Source organism: Lepisma saccharinum, chromosome 21 (genome assembly GCF_977018435.1).
Source record: "Lepisma saccharinum chromosome 21, izLepSacc3.1, whole genome shotgun sequence".
Classification (NCBI taxonomy): Eukaryota; Metazoa; Arthropoda; class Insecta; order Zygentoma; family Lepismatidae; genus Lepisma; species Lepisma saccharinum.
The window spans coordinates 19,447,791-19,471,594 of NC_139249.1; the positions used below are offsets into that span (position 1 = coordinate 19,447,791).

The 23,804-nt window shown below is 37.1% G+C and overlaps 1 protein-coding gene across 3 annotated transcripts in view; it reads right to left on the minus strand.

Annotated features, from left to right (window-relative positions):
• Nucleotides 1-23,804, minus strand: part of LOC146004395 (uncharacterized) — a 73,384-nt gene that overhangs the window by 9,558 nt on the left and 40,022 nt on the right. The window contains exons 10-12 of one of the 3 annotated variants that reach the window (XM_083143214.1): nt 23,676-23,791; nt 23,293-23,457; nt 3,626-3,863 (exon numbers count right to left, since the gene is read on the minus strand). In XM_083143214.1, the coding sequence (XP_082999340.1) occupies nt 3,638-3,863; nt 23,293-23,457; nt 23,676-23,791 (507 nt within the window). In that variant the 3' untranslated portion in view covers nt 3,626-3,637. Of the gene's footprint in view, nt 1-2,060; nt 3,864-23,292; nt 23,458-23,675; nt 23,792-23,804 lie in introns of those variants that run through there. The other 2 variants (XM_083143215.1, XM_083143213.1) reach the window with 2 other exon arrangements.

Here is a 23,804-nt window from a genome sequence, read left to right on the forward strand (position 1 = left end):
AATGAACCTTTCAAGTTCTTCCAGGACCATTTCTAATTTTATATCGGTTATCGGTATCGGTAAATTTTATATCGGTACTTTATTGGTATGGACAAAATTTCATATCTTCCCATCCGTAATCAAAATAAAAGAATGGCAAAATTTTGCACCAAATCACAGACTATTTATAGATATATCAGATCGGTATAATTACCACTAGTTTTACCAACAAACTGGCACACCTTTATGCCTATATCTGCTGATACCAATAGAACATAAATTAATCTGCCCATCCCAAAAAAATAGTAAAGGACATAAACCTATATTTATGATTTTCACATGCACAAGTTTGGAGCTCTGCCTTTTTTTTCTTATTGAATCAAATCTTGGTGACTAAGTTTTCCACTTCAGGACCTACATGTTGAACCCTATTGCTTTTAATTCTAGATTTTTATATGCATGGAATTCAGTACATATGCCTGACAGTAAACATGCAGAGAAGACAGCAAAATAAGTAGAGTGAATTTTATGTTTTTCAGGGAACCAAGCTGAAAAAGTTAAAATGTGGGAAAATGTAAAATCGAGGGAAATTTTATAACATTTTGTTATGTTGGGATACATCAAGATTGAATGTATAATCCAGGGAAAATGTAAATTCAGGGTTCCACTGTAATGTAGTAGCTTGTGCCTTGGAAGGTTATCATGATTTGCTGAGTGCAAATTTCAGAGCCTTACTTATTTTTCACAATTTCTGCAAGTAACTATGTTGAAACATAACTACAAATAAAGTAGGCATGTCATATGTTACTTTCACCTCAGTAACACCAGCAACTGCAAGAAAACTGTACTCTACTCCAGGACAACTATTGTAGTGCACGGCCATTTCAAACCTTTTGCGAGCAGAGCAATCAGTAAAAGTAGCTACCAAATTCCCGACCAATCAGTGGATACATTCAAGCTCGTATTGCAGCACGGAAAGTGACCAAATTCACCTGCTATTTATCAGAAACCACATTCAAGAAAGTTCCGTACACTTAATTCCCATATCTTACACACAAAAATATTACTTTGTACAGATCATTAGTTGATGGACTCTCATTTGGCTTGGATTAAGTTAAAACTACTTCCTGCTTTTGAGTATATACAATTTTCACAACCTTTGAACCTGCACTCATGGACAATCTAATCTGGGAAGAACATGGACTCCTACGCTACAAGGTTTCACCTAATTACTCTTGACATTGAGCCATTAACAATTGGAAGTCCAAATTTTTACTATCTACATGCAATAGACATTGGCATATTATTTGCTCTTTTTAGGTAACTTTACAAATATATAGATGCAACATTTCATATTTTTTCTTCTTTTTTGAGATGGAAACAATGGAATGAAGACACTAAAAATGCAACTAACCGAGAAGTTACGGGGAAAATGGCATCGGATTTCAAAATAAAAATTGATTATGCGATTATCTCTGTAAACTTTTACAGGAATGTATCGAGTCAAGTCATAGTTTAAGTTCACTTTATGCTCAGATAGGCTAATCGGGACTGGACCCACAGTTTAAAATGGGACCGAAACCACTATCCAATGTGCTTCCACAGTGAATTTAGTAATAAATCATCTCATGCCTCAGCACCAGTATTAACGTAAATGGTATAGAATGTGCTCCAAAAATTCATGATGAAGGTTGTGCAAATTACTCACAAGTTTAATATATATATATAATATTAACTTACGTTTTGCGAGTATCGAGGTAACTCCTGCGACGTTTAGGGAAGCAACTGCTCCCTTCCTCAGGCTGCTCACGTTTAGGTTATGTGTAAATCATAACCACGTCGAACTCTCAATAGGTTCAGGATATAGGATTGGTAAAAGGTGTATGGTTAAAAAACAATAAAAATCTAAAACCCATTACAGGTGCACGTCAAACTACCATGTCGTTTTCCCAATTAGAAACGGCTCCTTGGAATGTTAAAACTTTAAAACTGTGTATAGCCACGGTCCGCGTGTACTGCAATACTTCCTAAACATGAGCAGCCTGAGGAAGGGAGCAGTTGCTTCCCGAAACTTCGCAGGAGTTACCTCAATACTCGCAAAACGTAAGTTAATATTATATATATAGTGCTCCAAAAAACGTGAAAGAAGTTGTTATTCACAAGTAACTTGACTCAAATCTTCCTTCCATTTTGCAACATTTTGGATTCTTTCTTCGGGGATGTTCAGGCATTAAGACTTTAACAAAAAGGTTGAAATGTTTTTTAAAAAGAGTGAAATGAGAAGATAGATCATGCTAGCGAACATGTCATATGCCTTTCACAAGGTACAGAAATGATGAGAAAATTAAGGTGTAGGAAACAAAAAGAACCAGTTGCATGTTGCTTGGGTAGCTAGCTTTCCCTAAAATATCTAGCAGGATGTTCAGACACTACCGACAAGAACTTCAACCAGTTGGATGAACCTAATTTTTACATTTGCATTTCATCTTTCTTAAAAAAACAAAACAAATTTTAACCTTGTCTCAATTTCTGGACGAAGATGGAAACAGAAATGGTTGTGAAATACTGGAAGGAAGATTTGGAGTTGAACCACTTGCAACGCTTACTTTTGTTTGTGGAGCCGGCCCCTGTGGCAGAGTGGTTAGCACATTGCACTACGATGTCAGGGGTGCCAGGTTCGAATCCCAGCCTGGGCATGGATGTTTGTGAGTGTCCATTCATCAATTTCATCATGTCATAACGCAAACCCATCTTCGCAAATTAGCCGAAAGTGGCAAAAAAAGTGAAGTAAAAATAAAGCAAATCAAATCAAGTTTTCTTTGTGGATGTGTTTACTTCATTTACAGTACATTATCTTCAGAGGTTAGTTATGCTAACATACAAGAAGATACAGTCTGTCTGGCAGAAGTACCACCAATAAGAATTTGATATATTTCTGAAACTAATAAAATAACGAGATTTTCATTTTCTCTTAAGAAAACTGATTAAGTCTCAGTGGATCTACACATGTGGAACTTTGGTGTCCCAACAAATATCAAGATGGTGCTCCATTTCTCACCATTGAATAACTATTTTTCTGTGTGTTAGCGACTTTTCTTGTGATTTAGTTTCAATGCTATCACAAATTTGAAAGACAGGGATAAGTTCATCAGAAATTAAAATTCAGCAAACCAAAATCAGCCATGAACTTTCTGTTGCACTGTGAAAGCTGCCATTTTAGTTCAAATGCTTAGTCACATGCAGTACACTCACTATATGTAGAAATTATTTTCTGTCATTGGTAATGGGTAGCAATATTGGTTTAGGGTATATTTTCAATTGTTACTGGTAGTAATTCTACCACATATGCTGTATGTTGTGTTCTTCATGTAAAATACAAGGAAAAGTTGACCAGCAACTAATTTGCATTTCCAGACTCTACATGCCACTATTTTCAAGACTTAGCACATTTACATTTAAAAAGTAGTCAAAGGAATAGGATAAAAATAGAACTCTTTTCAAGTTTGCTTTGCTCACCTACATACTCCAAAACAACGGAGCGAAAAAAAGGGATGAAGATGAAAGAGACATGCAATTAGAAGGAAAAAACATTATTACAGTTAATGAAAGTGACTAGATTGCTACCTGTTAACAACTACTTACTTACAAAACTATAGCATCACAACTTGGAATCCTTATCTGAGTCTGTTCTGGCAAGTTCCTGGCTGGTGAACTGATTATCTGTTGAAGACCTTCCCACCTCCAGTCCGTGCCGTGTGGCGTACTTCAACTCCAATACTTTGGCGAGGAGACTAGAATTCGTATCTTCCAGCACTGCTACTTTCTTCTGCAACAGGGTCATTTCCCGTTCCTTGTCTTTCATCACAGCTTCAAAATTCATCACACTGTAAAATGGAAAGATGCACGTTCACGATTTAAGAGCATGGTTAGCACAACACACCAGTAGCGAAGCGTAGACTTACGAAGGAGGCAAGCCATGTTTCAGTACAACAAAACATGTAGTACAACGACATGCCGAGGGGAAAGATTCAAGGTTTATAGCCTCATTTACCCAGTCGCTGGATTTGTCAAAATATCGTAATAAAGTGACTGTACTAAAAATAAACCATATGATCCGCAAACGTCACATTTACTTTTTAAAAAAATCCAGGTAACGTTATTCATATGATATTAAACGTTTTGCATATGCGAACTTTCCGCATACGACTAAAGGGAGACGGAAGTTCTTACTTACTTATTAGTACCTTTATTTGTTCGTTATTATTTAATATGGTCAAACGGTGACCAAACCAATTTAGATAAAAAAAAATGGGAATCATTTGTTTATTTTACGCTGCATGATGTAATTTAGTATTTTTGGGCACCCTAAAAACCGCATTGGAGTAACTTAAACACTAAATAAAAAGTTAAACACAAACAATAAAAAATTCATTTCAAAGCAAAGAAACACATGCATAGACGATGTACTCACCACAATAAATTTCAAACTCTTGGTGTTGGTCAACCCCCTTCCACGATTTTCATTTTAACACTTATCTCTCTCGAGCTAAACAAAGCAATTTTCCATTGCTCAATAATACACCCGCACTTCACATCAACCGTTCCTAAATACGCGTTCATTCCGATAAATTCACAGCACAAAACACGAAGCAACAAACACTCACACTATCCCACGTGCTTTCCACAACTGCAAATGCAAGCATCCACACAAGATCACTTTGAAAATCTCTGAAACAACAGAAAGTGATACCAACCTATTTCCTTAATTTTATCCGTCACAAAGGAAAGATATATCAGTTTGGAGATAAAAATTACGCGGAGGAATCAGAATCATTTCAGCAGAACGAGTATGTACATTAATATTTAAGTAATAAAGTGTCATTCAATGGCGTGCCCGGGGCGAAGGGGGGGGTGGATGGTAGACATAACCCCCTTTTGGCCCAGTATATCTAAGAAAAAACGTCAAAGGAAGGAAAAGATGACAAAATGGGGACCGTAAAAAGACCCTGGGAACACCACTTGCGTCATAATAATAGAACTTAAAACATATTCGGGCCTCCCCGATGGCGCAGTGGTAGTGTCGTCGCCTTGTAATCAAGGGGTTCCAGGTTCGATACCCGGTGGAGGCACAAGTGTTTCAGATCCCATTTTAAACTGTAGGTCCAGTCCCGATTAGCCTTACTGTGCATAAAGTGGACTTAAAACAACAAATCAATCAATCAATCATTAAAACATATTCTTGTGCTCATAATATGCAGAATGTATACGATTTACTTCTATGCCATGTACAAATATCAGTAGATAGTTCTTTCTCAGATAGCTTTATTTTCACCCCAAGTTTTATTCAAAAGCAGTCAATTTATTGATTGTAAAATTTGTGAAAGAGCTCACTTGAATTACTGCGTAAATAATTTGGCAGTTGCAAACACTGGTAGCGGTCAACACTTCTGGCGTAATTTGAGCTGGACCGACCAGGAAGCAGGGTGCAGGACCAAGGTCCGTCCAATCTTCCCTCCCTCCCTGCAAAGAGAATAAGATTAGGGGAGAGAAATAACTCCCTATCCCTACAATGGAAACATTTTAGCAGACGGCTTGAGATGACGTCAGAAATTTTGAAACAAACTGGCCAATGAGGAACAGGCAGGTGGACTGGTGCTGCCGCCGCCGTCTAGGTACCGAACTACGTTGGTTGCCATAGCAACGCAGCAAGCACGCTATATGCAGACGTCTTTCAGATTCAACACTACAGTCAATTGGATATTGAATTTAGTAGTTTCGTGTTGCGCAAAACATTAAAGGACTGAAATATGTTGTTCGATTATTAAAATCAATTAATTGTCTATACTTTAAGAAGGATATACTTATCTATTTTGATAATAGTTATCACTAGGGCTAGGATCATTTTCACGACAATATTTTTTTAGGGTAAGGGTGATATGTTCCCTGAACATGTAGACATTCATATTATGAAGAAACTAATTAAATTAAGGTGCTTATTAAGGGCATATTTGGCCATTTCTACGTGATAAGCATATTTTGACATTTTCAACAAATATAGTCATTTGTGAAGTGGATTCGCTCTTACTCCCATTTTCACTCGAGTTTTTTTCCACTGTAGTAGGATCTTTTGCATTTTTCTTTGAAAATTTAGAGAAAGTATTCATTGTGTATTGCAACTCGGGGCCCATAAAGTGAACTAAAAATAGTACATATGTGCAAATATGTCTGCATTTAGATGATGTTTGAAACAGTCCAGTTATAAGGGCATATTTTGTAAAATTTTGGGTCATAAGAGCATATTTTATTTTTTATATTTTGGTGATTTTTAGGTCATAAAAATCCTAGCCATAGTTATCACTATGATATGAGTAAATTAATTTGTACCCATGAGATCAGTTTTATTATGTATTTTTTTGTTGCTCCCTGAAAAATTGTCTTTTCATAATTTTAGGCACAATTTCGGACACTTCATGCAGCTGCAATAAAATTGTAAACCTATATAAATTCGAAGTCGAGAATGTTCTTGAGAGTGGGGAAAAAGCACAATTAGTGCATGAAACCATGATCTCCTATCGTTCGTACAAACTAAAACCAGTATTTCCTTATTTACTTGTTTAACAGTAGAAAAGCACAAGTAAATAAACAAATAAAACATATAAATGACAACCATTCAGTACATAGGAGGATTGTCCAAAATGCAGCCTGAGAGTTGCTTCTGGCTTGCTAAAGTTACTTTAGTACTTATGAAACCTCATTATTTTTATTCTGAGGTATTATCTTCGCTGAAAGTAAAATGCAACAAGACCTGCAACCAACTGTTCCATCGGCCTCATTGGCAGTACGCATGAAAATCTTGAAGTACCCTGGTGTATACAGGGAAAAAAAAAGGTTATTTCTTCACACTTATAAATATTTTTTAAAGTAATAATAGTATGCACAATGTCTTCAAGATACTGAAAATTGCACTGGCAAAATGTCTATTTTTGGTAACAAGAAATGGAAATGTTTAGCCTGCTACTCATCCTATATGAAGAAAATCTAGTACTCTGGATAATTAATTTGAGCTATAATCGTAATTCAGATAGTTACTTATCAACTTCATAGTGTCATTATGAATCAAATTTATTTTTAAAACTTTCCTACTTACCGACTTTTACGTAAAAAATCCCCCTTATTTTGTATTTTGAAAATATTTACGTAGTTAACAAACATTGTTTGGAACATACTGGAACCAAGTTGTAAAACGGTCCCATACACTTCCATCTTTGAATGTTAGTTAATCATGTCTGCTGCTGGTCGGGAGGGAAGAGGAGATGCAGCAACACAGGGTGCTTGCTCTCTTTCTAACAACACACACAAAAAACGATGGTTGACTACGATATGCATGCAGGAGTAGCGCAGATAAAGAATGCATGAATTTTTCACACATCTTAAAAACATACCTGGTGCTAAATCTCTCTCCCATCCTCACAACCTAAAAGTGTAATCAAGGCCAAACCTGTGCATTAGACCTGACTTCAATACCTGGTTGAAGCAGTGGTTCAAATCCTACTAAACTGTAGTTTCAGTCCTGATTAGCATAAGTGGAACTAAAAACACACAAACCATCAATTCAGTTCGCTTACAGGTGTTTCTACTGTTCAATGAAAAAAAATCATCAAAGGAGTAAGTGCCCAAGAATAAATTAATGCAGAAACTGACTTCACCACTATCATGCAACAATAAAGATGTCAAGCAGTCCAAATACATAGACTGGCCATTTTCATTTACAGGCTAACCTATATTTGCCCACAAGGAGGAGGCTCCCTTTGTTTTTAAAAAAGTTTACTTTGGTGGCCCCTTCATTACATAAATGAACATAAGAAATTAAATAAATAGCTATGAAAACGTATCGAATGTTACATATTCCTCAGAAAGATTCTGCTAATTCTTACTAAAAGTATGCACGTATTTTACTTGAACATATGCATTGCAGAGACTGCACAAATAATGATTTTGTTACCTTATTTGCATTACATGAACAGTGTACTTACTGTATTATGTCCCCATATTGTGTTACTTTGTATATTCATTAAACAAGTGAAAGGTGTAACAATTCTTTTGTGTAACAAAAAAATCACTAGATTTTTTAATGCAAAAATGATTTTTTTTAGATTCTACCATGGTAATGAACATGGGAGTGTCTATATAATACCTAAATAAAAGCAATCATTCCTTCCTCTCCTTTCATTAAGTGAAACAAGTGTAATTCACTAAAAATCATGTAAATTCAGAGTAAAAAAGAGGCCACATGTGAAGTACATGTAGGTTCAAATCTGATGACACCACCATCAAAATGCCAACTCACGGAAGATCCCCTGCTCACTTTATTAAAACTTATTTTCACATTTCCACATTTTAACAATTATTTCCAGGACATTCTGTAATGGTTCTATTTCTTTTACTTACATTTCGGTAAGTTTTTAATGATACCAACCTTGCGTTCTGAAGTCACTGTGGGATGGTTTCATTGTTAGGCTAAATGCATAAGTTGTTAGGTTAGGCTTATTAGTATTAGCTCTCTGAGCATAAATAATACATTTGCAGTGTATTTATGCTAAGAGAACCAAACTTGACAACGTAGGCATATCACGTCTGACGCCATAACACAATGCTGGTTCCGCCATCTGCGAGAAGGAAGACCTCTCGGAAATACTTAATCGTTGGCTCCTATTTTTTTAAGAAAAAAATCTTACATGCAACTACCTGTTGTAGCAAATTGGTGGCTAACAATATGGAAAAATCCAAATAAATATAAGTAGACACTGGAACTCACTTTTCACAACAGCTCTTGGATGTGCACTTTGCATTATGTGCCACTCCTGTTAAAACTTGCTGAAACACATGGAGGTACTTACCCTGAAGCTGTTTTAGTTAGTTTTCACCCCCACCCCCAAATGTAAGTTTTCTATGGAATATCTTGGTAAAGTCAGAAGTGTCTTCACCACAACATGTGAACTATACTGCTAAAAAAAAAAGTCTTCAATATTCGATATGGAGAATTATTTCCACCACTGAGGCGAGCATCTGGGCTATTTTCACCAGGTGTTGAAGATCAGAAATTACACAATCAGGTATTGAAAGTATTTATGGAAATTTTTTTAATGCTAACAGCCTTAAACCTGAGCTGCGTAAGACTGCAGAATATGGGCTGCTTAGGAGGAACCTGGTTCATAATTTTTTGGTAATGTTTTGTAGTTAGTAATTGGGAAAAGTAAGTTTGAAGGTACGGAAAATTTTATTTCTTTGAAAAAACTAGAAATACCCATGCAGGTTGGGCGCTCTTGGAAGGAAAAAGTGACATGGTGGTGCACATTCCTGCACAAATTTAGTGAAAGCAAAAAATTCCTACGTTGTTAGGTAGCTAGGTTTAGTTCTCTTAGCCTGAATAATAATTTGTCACTGCATTTATGCTAATAAAACCTAACCTTGTAGGCATTCCTCATCGAAATAATTAAAGTAGCTGTGCATAAACAATATGGACGCGAACGAATAGAGAAATGCATTATTTTAGTAGCAGGAAAAACATTTTTCATTGTGTTTATGCTATTGGAACCCAACCTAACAGGTCTAACCTAACCTTGTAGGCATTCCTCATCGAAATAATTAAAGTAGCTGTTCGTAAACAATATTGACGCGAAGGAATAGAGAAATGCATTATTTTAGTAGCAGGAAAAACATTTTTCATTGTAATTATGCTATTGGAACCCGACCTAACCTAACCTTGTAGGCATTACTCGTCGAAATAATTAAAGTAGCTTTTCGTAAACAATATGGACGCGAACGAATAGAGAAATGCATTATTTTAGTAGCAGGAAAAACATTTTTCATTGTATTTATGCTATTGGAACCCAACCTAACCTGTAGGCATTCCTCATCGAAATAATTAAAGTAGCTGTGCATAAACAATATGGACGCGAAGGAATAGAGAAATGCATTATTTTAGTAGCAGGAAAAACATTTTTCATTGTATTTATGCTATTGGAACCCAACCTAACCTGTAGGCATTCCTCATCGAAATAATTAAAGTAGCTGTGCATAAACAATATGGACGCGAAGGAATAGAGAAATGCATTATTTTAGTAGCAGGAAAAACATTTTTCATTGTATTTATGCTATTGGAACCCAACCTAACCTGTAGGCATTCCTCATCGAAATAATTAAAGTAGCTGTGCATAAACAATATGGACGCGAAGGAATAGAGAAATGCATTATTTTAGTAGCAGGAAAAACATTTTTCATTGTGTTTATGCTATTGGAACCCAACCTAACAGGCCTAAACTAACCTTGTAGGCATTCCTCGTCGAAATAAGTAAAGTAGCTGTGCGTAAACAATATGGACGCGAACGAATAGAGAAATGCATTTATTTAGTAGCAGGAAAAACATTTTTCATTGTGTTTATGCTATTGGAACCTGACCTAACCTAACCTTGTAGGCATTACTCGTCGAAATAATTAAAGTAGCTGTTCGTAAACAACATGGATGCGAACGAATAGAGAAATGCATTATTTTAGTAGCAGGAAAAACATTTTTCATTGTATTTATGCTATTGGAACCCAACCTAACCTGTAGGCATTCCTCATCGAAATAATTAAAGTAGCTGTGCATAAACAATATGGACGCGAAGGAATAGAGAAATGCATTATTTTAGTAGCAGGAAAAACATTTTTCATTGTATTTATGCTATTGGAACCCAACCTAACCTGTAGGCATTCCTCATCGAAATAATTAAAGTAGCTGTGCATAAACAATATGGACGCGAACGAATAGAGAAATGCATTATTTTAGTAGCAGGAAAAACATTTTTCATTGTGTTTATGCTATTGGAACCCAACCTAACAGGCCTAACCTAACCTTGTAGGCATTCCTCGTCGAAATAAGTAAAGTAGCTGTGCGTAAACAATATGGACGCGAACGAATAGAGAAATGCATTTATTTAGTAGCAGGAAAAACATTTTTCATTGTGTTTATGCTATTGGAACCTGACCTAACCTAACCTTGTAGGCATTACTCGTCGAAATAATTAAAGTAGTTGTTCGTAAACAATATGGATGCGAACGAATAGAGAAATGCATTATTTTAGTAGCAGGAAAAACATTTTTCATTGTATTTATGCTATTGGAACCAGCGGCGTAGTGCCCACGTAAGGCTTGTAAGTCCACCTTACAAGTTGAAATTATTGAAGAAAACTTATTTCATTCCCGTATTTATCGCTTGAACACACACAGAAATATCAGACTGCAAGTAGAACTTTTAACGAAATATTTGAGGACTTGTTTTGATTCGAGTTGTTTCTCTGTAAGGCTTCTTCAGAGGACTTACGTGTAGGTGAATGGAAGGAATGATTTGGACTCGCCCATGGCGGGTGTGTTTGCTTACGTAGTATCTTCTCAACCAATGACAGGGCACCCCGATTCTGAGCCAGATGTAATGCGCATTACCAGTGGGTGATAACTGGCGAGAATATCTGTTCCCAGGCAGGCGAAGCTTACGTTGGCATGGTTGCCGCTGCGTATGACTCATATGCTTGCCACGGTTGGAAGAGAACAAGGAAATTCGACTCCCGTGTTTTTTCAACAATGCTTGACGGGAGGTGTAACAAAACGGGTGTCATTTTTAATGTGTAAACTAACTATTAAGTTCACAAACGAGATGGTTTAATGTTGGATATTACCTCCATTCGAAGCAGCGAAGTTAACGATAAAAGAGGAATGTCTGGCAATCCTAGATCCAGCAGCGCTCGCAAAGTTTGGCGCGTGCATCCCAGTTACCCGTAATGTTAAAGCATGCGCGTAATACTTAGCGTTATGATTTACAGAAATTTTTTTTACCTTTTCCTTTCACTAAGTTGCTTGATATGCTTTTCAAAATGTGCGCAAATATCGTAACCATGATAATGAGTAATATTCTCGAATGCATTTGCATTTGCAAATTGTATTCTACGCATTTCCCACAATAAGAATAAAAATATGACATGACCTTTCCAGAAGAAGAGTTTGTGTCCTAAACTAAGCTGTATGCAAGATTTTTCAATTGCTACCAGTTGAAAGTTGAGCTACAGGTAATTTATTCTGAAGCCGAATATCGAGTAAAGAGTGTGTTTGAACTTTATGAGTACTTGCGTACTACCCATTTGAATGAAGCTGTTGAACAAGTGTACAAACTAACAGAATTGTTCCTCACTGTTCCTGCCTCAAGCTCGTCGGTGGAAAGGTCGTTTTCTGCACTGAAGAGGATTCACACATTTCAACGCAGCACACAGACTCAGGCAAGGAAATCTGACTTGGGACTGATATCCATTGAAAAGGAGCTGCCAAAGACATTGGCCAGAAACTCCCGATTCTACGACGACGTGATTGAGGTGTTCAGACTAAAGGATCGTCGAATCGGGTTACAGTATAAATGAGAATTTTCAATAAGTAATACATATGCTATTATTGTTAACATAGAGTGTGTGCATTTTGTGTTTGAAATTGAGTATGCCCATACATGGCTTAGATTCGAATAGATTCTATTTAGTTAAAATGTTTTTGGGTTTTCTTTATCCAATATTCAGGTCAGGTTTATCTAAGGAAGCCTTACACCTTTCATAGAATCACGCTACGCCACTGATTGGAACCCAACCTAACCTGTAGGCATTCCTCATCGAAATAATTAAAGTAGCTGTGCATAAACAATATGGACGCGAAGGAATAGAGAAATGCATTATTTTAGTAGCAGGAAAAACATTTTTCATTGTATTTATGCTATTGGAACCCAACCTAACCTGTAGGCATTCCTCATCGAAATAATTAAAGTAGCTGTGCATAAACAATATGGACGCGAACGAATAGAGAAATGCATTATTTTAGTAGCAGGAAAAACATTTTTCATTGTGTTTATGCTATTGGAACCCAACCTAACAGGCCTAACCTAACCTTGTAGGCATTCCTCGTCGAAATAAGTAAAGTAGCTGTGCGTAAACAATATGGACGCGAACGAATAGAGAAATGCATTATTTTAGTAGCAGGAAAAACATTTTTCATTGTGTTTATGCTATTGGAACCCAACCTAACAGACCTAACCTTGTAGGCATTCCTCGTCGAAATAAAGTAACTGCGTAAATAATATGGACGCGAACGAATAAGAGAAATGCAATATTTTAGTAGCAGGAAAAACAAAACAAATGACAGCAACTGTGTGTAAACAATATGGACGCGAACGAATGGAGAAATGCATTGCTTTTAGCAGCAGTAAAAACATTTTTTACGTGCAATAATATAGGCTAATAGTAATCGGAAAAGTAACACCGGAAAAAGGAAGTAGAAGGTACGTAATTTTGTTAATCTATTTAGAGGCAAAAAGCAGCCCATGTTCTGCAGTGAGACCCTGAGCTGCCTAACCTAACAACATTAGCATTCACTGACATAGCAGCAGCAGTCCATATCAGAATACCTGGTGGTATTTTTTCAAACTCCATGAATATAAATGCACACTAACGAAAGTTTGATTCACATCAACAATTATATCCATGTAAAAGACCAAGCCAGGTCATAGATCATACACATGCAGAGTTTTAAAACCTGGTGAAAATAGCCCGAAAGCTAGCTTCACAGCGATGAAGCAAGTCCCTCCATTATAATATATGGTTGTGCTTTTAAATATATTTCCTGTGTTATTTCCACCTCTATATATTCTCCTGTTTAATGCCTACACCTTAGTAAGGAAAAAGAACAAACCAAATAGAATTACTCTCTTAGAATTCATTATTCCATCCATGTATACACTAGAACCACGTATCTTAGCACACTACATGAAACCACAAAGCAGCCACAAATAAACACTAATCAAAACAGATCATCACCATGCTCCCTGCATTTGTGTAGATTCACATAACCACCATAAAAAGTATGCTATTGTCTTCACTCCCTTTTGATGTACATACTATTACTACAGGGAGGTTATTTCAGTCGTTCACCGCCAGCATGTCGGCCGTTCGGCGGACTCTTCATGCAACAGGTCCCGGCAAATTGCATTACAGGAAGTCCGTAACAGAAACAGCTTGTTTTCTAATGTTTCCACTTTTCACAATTACAGTTACAATTACAATTGAAATAAGCACTTAACGTGTCGCAAGGATTGCAGAAAAAGGTGCCCTCGCAATTACAAATATTTCTGGCACCTTATTTCTGACATCTAATCTTAGATTAGTCATCGCTGCTTTATCCTCAGTTGTCGCGACAGCGCCTGCAGCTTATCGGGGGTTGGGTGAGTTGTCAGCCGCGAGAGGGCGCTTCATACTGCACGTGTCGGCAGTGATGCCAACCGTAGGGACATGTCCCTCCGCATAGGGACTTTTCACTAAATTTCGCCCGCGTAGGAACGTAGGGACAGATTTTGCCAAATGAGGGAAAACGTAGGTACTTTTTTCAATCTTGGTAAATTACATTTTATGAATTAGTTTATCTGGATACTTTAGCGAGGAGGAGAAAAAAGAACTAAGTAACAAATCTCCATCAGAATTTTGGAACATGTTATCGGTTACCAAAAACTTTCAAGGCAAGTTCCTTTTTGAAAACATTTCCACTCTCGCGAAAATAGTGCTAACATTGCCGCATTCTAACGCGGAAACGGAAAGAATATTTTCAATGTTAAGTGATACAAAAACAAAAAAAGGGAAATAAAATGGGACTAAAATTGTTAGACTGCAGGAAATACAGCATCACCAACCAACATCTATCTCTTCACAGCAGCAGCATGTATGACTTCAAATAACATAATCAACAGTAAACGACTCAACGTTATTCATTAGGGGTGTGCTGGATTCTTTACTTTAAAAAGTCGTTAATTCTCTACGTTTTCTGCCTTGTAAGTTTCTGGAACTTATCGAAAGTTGTAAGTTTTTATTCTAGAAATGCAAAAACAATCACTTAAAGTGAAAATGACTTGTAAAATTCGAGATTTCCAGTGCTTCGGGAAATTTCGAACATTTCCCGTACAGAAAATTTTCCGACTTGGTCGGGAAATTGCAAATTTTTCAGTCCCGAATGTCGGGATTTAAAAAAATTACCGTCCCGATCCCGTCCCGACCCAAAACATTCTGTCCCGCACACCTCTATTATTCATTAAGGCAAGAATTTACAATACCGGACCAGTCTGTAATTTCTATGCTACGTCTTATACTCACGAAATAATTATTCGTGATGACTTATCTCAAGTTAACATGTTGTGGTGAGGGGGAAAAATGTTCATTAACGTGTAGAAGTTGTAAAATAAGCTTTTCAATTCTCGCAATGATTCTCTGTATACAAGTATGGTAGCCATATTTGTTGATATGAACAAATTACAATTAGTTACGCTGTCTACAGCGTTGCCACACTGTTGATTTCATACTTGGAGAGCATGGATCGTGTAAGAATGGCGGAAGAGAACAGTAAAAGAGTTGTTAATGTTGTACAGATTTTTAGGTGGAGTGTGCAGGAGGATGGCTGTGGGCTAATTAATAAATTTATGGATTTCAGTATATTGCCCAAAGAACGTGCTTACATGTGACAGCGACAGTCACGATGTAGAAGAACTGATTTGATTATAGGTAAATTTGGCAACAGTACATCAATCATAAAATTGCAGGATACGAAAATGGCGTCTTCGATGATGAACGTTTGCTGTTAAAGTGCTACGAAAATAATATTTTTTTATCGGTTCGTAATCACAATTACCGCAAAACCATTCAGGAATAGCCCCACTGACCATTCTCGGTAAGGTTAGGTTAAGTTAGGTTAGGCAAGGCAAACATACCGGTAGTTAAAATTTGGGCTCGAAAAAAACATGCACGGGTAGCCCAACAAACCAATGACGGATAGCCCCACGAACCATTCAGGTACGGTTAGGTTAGGTTAGGCAAACATAGTTAAAATTTGGGGTCGTAGTAATATCAGGAATGTATATTTCGTTTTTTAAGTATTGGAAACACAAAATCTTCCGGTAAATAATGAGCAATCGTGCCGATCGCGGACCACTCAATTTCACTTATTTTGCAATTTCTACACGTGACCCCCCAAATCTTAACTTGAAATTCGTGATTAGGAGGCCTCAATTAGTGAGTATGCAAAATATTACAAAAATCGGGGAGGGGTCATGTATTGTAAATTCGCTCCTTCATTAATTGTGGAAGCACCGAGCAGAAAGATTTGGTAAGTAAATGTGTATATTTTACCTTCTGTTTTGCATGCTAATGAGGTGTTGTTTTTTTTAGTCACTTTACTTGGCGTAGGGACATTTGGTCAGTTGTAGGGACATTTTGACTACGTCTGTAGGGACATTGCTGAAAAATGGTTAGCAACACTGTCGGCTACCAGACGTCAGTGTTCGTTCATGTTCAATTCTGTTTGCGTTCAACAGTACGCGTGTTGCTTATACTGTGTTATTGTAATGTGCTACTCATGGCCAGTGCTTTATTGTGTGTTAATTGTTATTCATTCATTACTTATGTCGTTAAACAAATATAGTCTTGAACAGAGAGTTTTTATGTACGATAATTACGTGAAAACGAATTCTTGCAGAAAAGTGGTCAGGCAATTACGAGAGACAGGATCTCTTGAACCTAAGAAACGTGTTGTATTGCTGTTGAAGGAGGTCATTTTCAACATCTCTTATAACACAGGAGGTTAGTGATCATCATTATTATTACTTTTAAATATCATTTTACGCTTTCGGTTTGCTTTATGCGCCGGGATGCTGTCTTCCCTTTCTGACAACTGACGATAAAGTAGCGATGTCTAATAAGATTTTCTGTCAGAAATAAGGTGCCAGAAATATTTGTATTTGGGAGGACACCTTTTCCAACATCCTTGCGACAAGGTACGTGCTTATTTCAATTGTAATTGTAACTGTAATTGTGAAAAGTGGAAACATTACAAAACAAGCGGTTTCTGTTACGGACTTCCTGAACGCAATTTGCCGGGACCTGTTGCATGAAGAGTCCGCCGAACGGCCGACACGCTGGCGGTGAACGACTGAAATAACCTCCCTGTACTAACACTATACACTGTCTGGAAACACAATCTTCAATGAAATCATATATCATCTTTATATAAAAATTTCTTCATTCACTAACACTGTAGGGTACGTATAAACAGAATTGACCCCTTTCACCTCAATGGAGATTCACTAACAAGATAAAAATCGACCACACTGAAACATTTTTTCAGTATTATTGTTGCAGAAAACAGGCAGGGTATTCTTTTCACAGATAAAGCGAAATGTGTCCTTGCAGTCCAGACTTTCCATTCCATTCAACACCTGTGAATATCTGTAATAAAAAAAAAAATGAAATTTTAGTATTTTAATAAAAAGAAAAATACATTTACAATCACAGTATATACTATAATATAAATTAAATAACATTTTATATCTCTATGTATTTAGTGAATGACAACCACTCTTTCACAAGCTTGAACTTTAAAAAAATAATAATTTGGAAATAAAGGCAAAACAAAAATTAAAGATATAGAAAGATTCAAAATAATACCAGCACTTTTAATTTTAGTATAAATATGTGGTCAATTTATCTAAATACCACGTGTGCGTTGTAATGTTTATTTGGTTTCCCATTTCTTTCAATGATAAATTTGGTCTCACTTGTCTGTGCACACACCAAAGCATAGCATCATTTTATTTTCCACCCATGAAAGTATATATATCCCCATATCATATATTTGCTTAATTTGTTGTTACATAGGAACTAAAATACACGTGAAGAAGCAACTACACACACAAATACGTACCTCTCTCTTATATAGTATGTATATCCATCGCTTTTTTCCAGCATATTCGGTCAAACATCATTACAAACTGCTTCAAATAATTATCAATCTTCATAGTTTCAATTTTTGACAACATTAACCCGAACTAGAACGAACTATGATACTCTAGTTCGACGTCAACGGTAGCAGCTCAACGAAACCAGACAATCGTTATTTCAAATTCGAATACACTCATGCGATGCTGCATTCATTTGTTAACAGTAGAGCACATGTTAGTTCACTGTACCTAAGGTGCGACGTCGCTAGTGTCGCAGACCTCGAGAGATGAAGTGCGCATGCGCGGCGTAATTTCCATTTTTAGGCGGACTCGGCGCTCTTTCCGTGTATACTTTTTGCCTCCCTGAGAAAACTCTTCACGGGGGTGCAGAAATTCCACTGCCCCAACTCCCAATGTCAACTTTTTTTACGCGTTTTACATTTCGCGAAATCTAAAATAATTTGTAATATAATATGATATATATATATGGAATTTAGAACAGTGATAATAACTTCTTTTAGTTATTTTATGACTAACAATTATTATTATATTTGTGATCTTGTTTACGTGTTCATGAAGACAAATATTCGTTACTAGTTTTTGCTGGCAACGTACCCATAGATGAATCCTTCTGCTTTCGGTTGAACTCGGCTATTTTCGGGAATCACGCAAGCTCGGAAAGCACAGCTTTTTGTAGAAGCTTTGTGGACGGGTTCCACCAGAATTTCACGCTTCGCCATGTGACTCCTTTGGAGGCCTTATTTTCCCGCAGAACGGCTGCAAGCATTGAGGCTGGTGCTTGCTACAGAGCTGCTGGGGGAGTTTGCGGCCGCATTTTTTCGCGAAATCGAGTGCGATGGAAACTAAATACGGTTAGAACATTAAGTACATTAAATGATATTCGAATTATGCAAGCAGTGCTTGCATTGCTTGTACTATATCTTCGCCTCTGCAACACACTATACATGCTATAACGATAGGGATCCCAGGTTTGAATCTCAGCAGGAGTATGGGAGTCCTTTGTGCATGTCTCCTCATCTATTTCATATCATCACTCATCCTCATTGTCACAATTAGTCAAAAGTGGCAGAAAAGCAACGATAAAGAAAATCAAATCAGATCACAATGTAACAGAAAATTAAAGTACATTAAAGGCACTGGTCGACAGCTGATTGGCCATATTACTACTACACTTAAAAACAAAGTAACTTGGGGTGAGCTGATGTATTGGTATTGATATCAAATAATAGTATTGGCTTCATTTTATTTACTGATACCAGGAGATACTTTTTCAGCATTTTGGTATTTTACGAGGTGTGAAAATGAAACGTTTTCGAGGGGCCTAATTATCCTGGAAATTATGCAAAATTCAAAGTTTCCATTTATTTTACATCAATAGTGTGTGTAGAAACTGTATTTTGTAATTATCTAATAAGTATTTTAATATTCTGATGAAATTCTTGAATATTTTGAAGCACACACGGAAAGCGGAAATACAGGTCAGACACCCTAACCAACCACAATCAATCCATCCGCAAGCAACCCAGCCACAATCAACCTCCAGCAGCCAATATAAATGGTTTGCCTTCCCCTACCAGCCCACCACTTCCAACCGCATATCCAAAGCCCTTCTCCCATATGGCATCAAAGTAGCGCACAAACCCAATTCCAAAATAGCTGATAAACTGAACAAACACAAACGGTACTTCCTCTCCCCCTTTGATAACCCAGGTGTATACGATTCAGAGTTCAAATGCAAGGCATATTACATCGGCAGGTCTATCAGATCTGTCAATGAAAGAATCCAACAGCACCTAACAGATGCAAAAAAAGCCGCATGAGCTAAACATTGATAGTGGACAAGTGCACCACACTTGGATTCCCATACTACAACAGTTATCGCCCGGAAATAGCAAACGACACGGACCCAGATGCAGAGTTAACAACAGCGCACCTAGCGGCAGCCGGAGAAATACAAACAAAAGACACACACCAAGCACCAGTGCAGCAAGTTCCAATGAGGATGGTGGCAGCGGCCACTGAAATTAATAGAACGAAGAAGAAAAAACAGTTTCGCGGATAAAGTGAGTACTAGTTTTTTCCATATTCACACACTGATAATTCGAAAAGCAATACTTACACATTACTACTCATCAATATTTTGAATAACTTTTCACTATTACAATTTTCAAACATTGGTATTAGCATCAGTATTGGTTCAAAGTAGTTTCGGCTCAGCCTTAAAAGAAAATAACTCATGGCAGAACAGTTCTGTGAGGAATTGAATCTAAATGCACATGGTATTTCACAGGGACCTTTTAGCAGCTTCTTGATTGATTGATTGATTGATTGATTTAGTTTATTTTACTTCGCGTTTTGTGCCTCTTGGCTAATTTGCGAAGATGGGGATGAGTGATGAAATGATTAAATTGATGAATGGACATTCACAAACAACCAAGCCCGACCGGGATTCGAACCCGGGACCCTTGGCGTCGAAGCGCGATGTGCTAACCACTCGGCCACAGGGTCGGGCTTTAGCAGCTTCTTAGTGTATTAGATATGTATACCTACTTATACAGGGTGACTGGTAATTAGATGTATTCCCTGAAAGGGGTTAAAGTAGAGACAATTTGCAATAAATTTGACCATATGATACCCCGTCCGAAAATTAGTAGTTTTCGAGATAAACGAGTTTCAATTGTTTTTTTTAAAAAATGACAATTTTCCACATAAAAAGATGAATTGAGAAAAAACTGCTCATTGTATGGAACTTATTTCAGCATTTTCTGATATCTAACAAATAAGTGGTTCGTTGAAAAAAAAAAGTTTTTCCCAAATAACAATCACATGTAAGTAATGGGTGGGTCTAAACTTACACACACCTACAAGTGATGATAAAAAAATGCACTCTTAGTTTACTTGGCAACGTATTAATAACAAAATGGTATGACACGAAGCGTACAAATTACGTAAATTATTCCTTGTGATATCTGCTATCCAACAAGGTACAAATGTTGCTAACATACACATTTGTATACATGAAATAATACTTCATTCATCTTCATGTGAATGGAATCAATGAACAATACAATTAAAGAACATTACACGTCTTGCTCAAAGTGGCCACCTCTGTTACGAATGCAGGCACGCAGGTTTTTACGGACATTTGTTCTCTTAACTCGTGATGTGATGGTGTCCTTGATGTGTTGAGCAGCTGTTAAGATCCTCTCCCTGAGCTCTTCTTGCGAGTTTACCGGTGTCTTGTCATGTGGCTCCAAATGTAAAAGTCACAAGGCTTCAAATCGGGGGATCGAGCCAGCCGGACAGAGAATCGGGCCACCTCGACCAATCCATTTTTTTGGGTAATTTTCATCCAGCCACTGTCGCACGCCCAGGCAGAAGTATGGATGGGCGTAATCAACAATCTTTTGATCGAGCCATTTTTCCTGCCCCAAATCTTAAATGGCATCACTTATGAACATTTTTTGAGGAACGGGATGACAATGTTGTTGGAGGATGTGCCTCTAGCTACAAGACGTGACATGATTTATCATCATGATGACTGCCCAGCTCGATCCCCCGATCGATTTGACGCCTTGCGACTTTTACATTTGGAGCCACATGACAAGATGCCGGTAAACTCGCAAGAAGAGCTCAGGGAGAGGATCTTAACAGCTGCTCAACACATCAAGGACACCATCACATCACGAGTTAAGAGAACAAATGTCCGTAAAAACCTGCGTGCCTGCATTCGTAACAGAGGTGGCCACTTTGAGCAAGACGTGTAATGTTCTTTAATTGTATTGTTCATTGATTCCATTCACATGAAGATGAATGAAGTATTATTTCTTGTACACAAATGTGTATGTTAGCAACATTTGTACCTTGTTGGATAGCAGATATCACAAGGAATAATTTACGTAATTTGTACGCTTCGTGTCATACCATTTTGTTATTAATACGTTGCCAAGTAAACTAAGAGTGCATTTTTTTATCATCACTTGTAGGTGTGTGTAAGTTTAGACCCACCCATTACTTACATGTGATTGTTATTTGGGAAAAACTTTTTTTTTTCAACGAACCACTTATTTGTTAGATATCAGAAAATGCTGAAATAAGTTCCATACAATGAGCAGTTTTTTCTCAATTCATCTTTTTATGTGGAAAATTGTCATTTTTTAAAAAAAAACAATTGAAACTCGATTATCTCGAAAACTACTAATTTTCGGACGGGGTATCATATGGTCAAATTTATTGCAAATTGTCTCTACTTTAACCCCTTTCAGGGAATACATCTAATTACCAGTCACCCTGTATATCTACTAATTTTCAGTGAGCACACAAAAATACCCCTCCATGAAAATTCACCCCTTTCTCTCTCTCTCTGGATTGGGTGACTAATTCTGGAACATCAGAGTTACAGTCATCCTTATATTGGGTGAGGAAGTCAAACAGGAAGATTTAAAAAAATCACAAAAAATATAGAAAACAAATATTAGTTAATTTTTGAACATGAATGTACTGCACATGAGTTGAAATTGCTAGTGTACCTGAAAAATGTTATATTTTTTAAATATGGTGTCAGTAAGATGGTATCCTCGGTTTTGCACACATTGTCGGAGTCTCAGAGTAAATCCGCCTTGACATTATGCTGACATATTGGTAACCTTTTTCCTGCCTGTCCTCGATGACTATGACACAGATGAAGCAGCACTCTTCCAGCAAGATGTGCAACTAGCCATACTGCCAGTGTGTCTATGGATGTGCTTAGACTCGCATTTCACGGTCGTCTCATCAGCACACTCGGTGATATTCCGTGGCCTGCCCATTCACCTGATTTGACAGCTCTTGACTTTTTCCTTTGGGGTTACCTCAAATCTAAATTATTCAAGAACAACACTCCAAGAACTAGGGATAATTTGAAGGAGCGAATTCGGCAAGAGATCCAAAACATTCCGCTGGAGATGCTACGAAGCGTCATGGGCGGATTTACTCTGAGACTCCCACAATGTGTGCAACACCTAGGATGCAATCTTACTGACACCATATTAAAGAAACTGAACATTTTTCAGGTACACTAGTAACTTCAACTCATGTACAATACATTCATGTTCAAAAATTAACTAATATTTGCTCTCTCCATTTTTTATGAATTTTTTTAATTTTCCCATTTGACTGCCTCACCCTATATTTTTAAAAAAAGAGGGAAAGTTTTATCATTCAATCATATGAAAGGAAGAATATGAAACTCTTGAATCAAAGATTGGTGTAGGAGGTACGATCATGGCAATTTCCATATTTTATTCCATGCTTAGAGAGGAGGGTGAATTCTACTAAAGGACATGAACACTGATCCTACAAAAGCATACTTTCCTGTAAGAAAAATTAACACCTGCCACAGGCTAAGGAAGCTATTTGATTGGAATGGGTTTTTCCATGAAAGGCACCAATCAAGAAATTCAATTCATAATTTATTTTAAAAATAAACTTACCTAACCATCAATTTCCTCTTCTCCTCCTGTAATCTACGGTAATCGGTTTCTACCCTCTTACGGAAGCTCTCTTCGCTTTTCAACATCTTCTTCTGAAGTGCTAATTTCGACTGCAAATTTTCCACTTCACACTGAAGTGAACTCAACTCAACATCAAGCCTGTTCCTGCAAAAGCAAAACAAATAAATTACAATGCAGGTAACAAAGCAAGAAGCCCCCTTTGCAAGAATGTGCACTTCTACCATAGTAAAATAAATGCCCTGACTTCATACAACCTACAACGATATGGATTTAACATTTTAACATTCAGCATACATTTTGAGCTTTCTCAAAAATATCACAACTTAAATTTCAAACCGATGATTTTTTCATGTATTACATACCTCAGATCATCAACTTGAGACTTCCTCTTATTTTTGTACTGCATGTGTTTCATGGCTAGTGTATTATATTTTTCATTCATTGCATTGAGCTGGCCTTTCAGATTTTCTGCCTCAGCCTGAAAGATAACG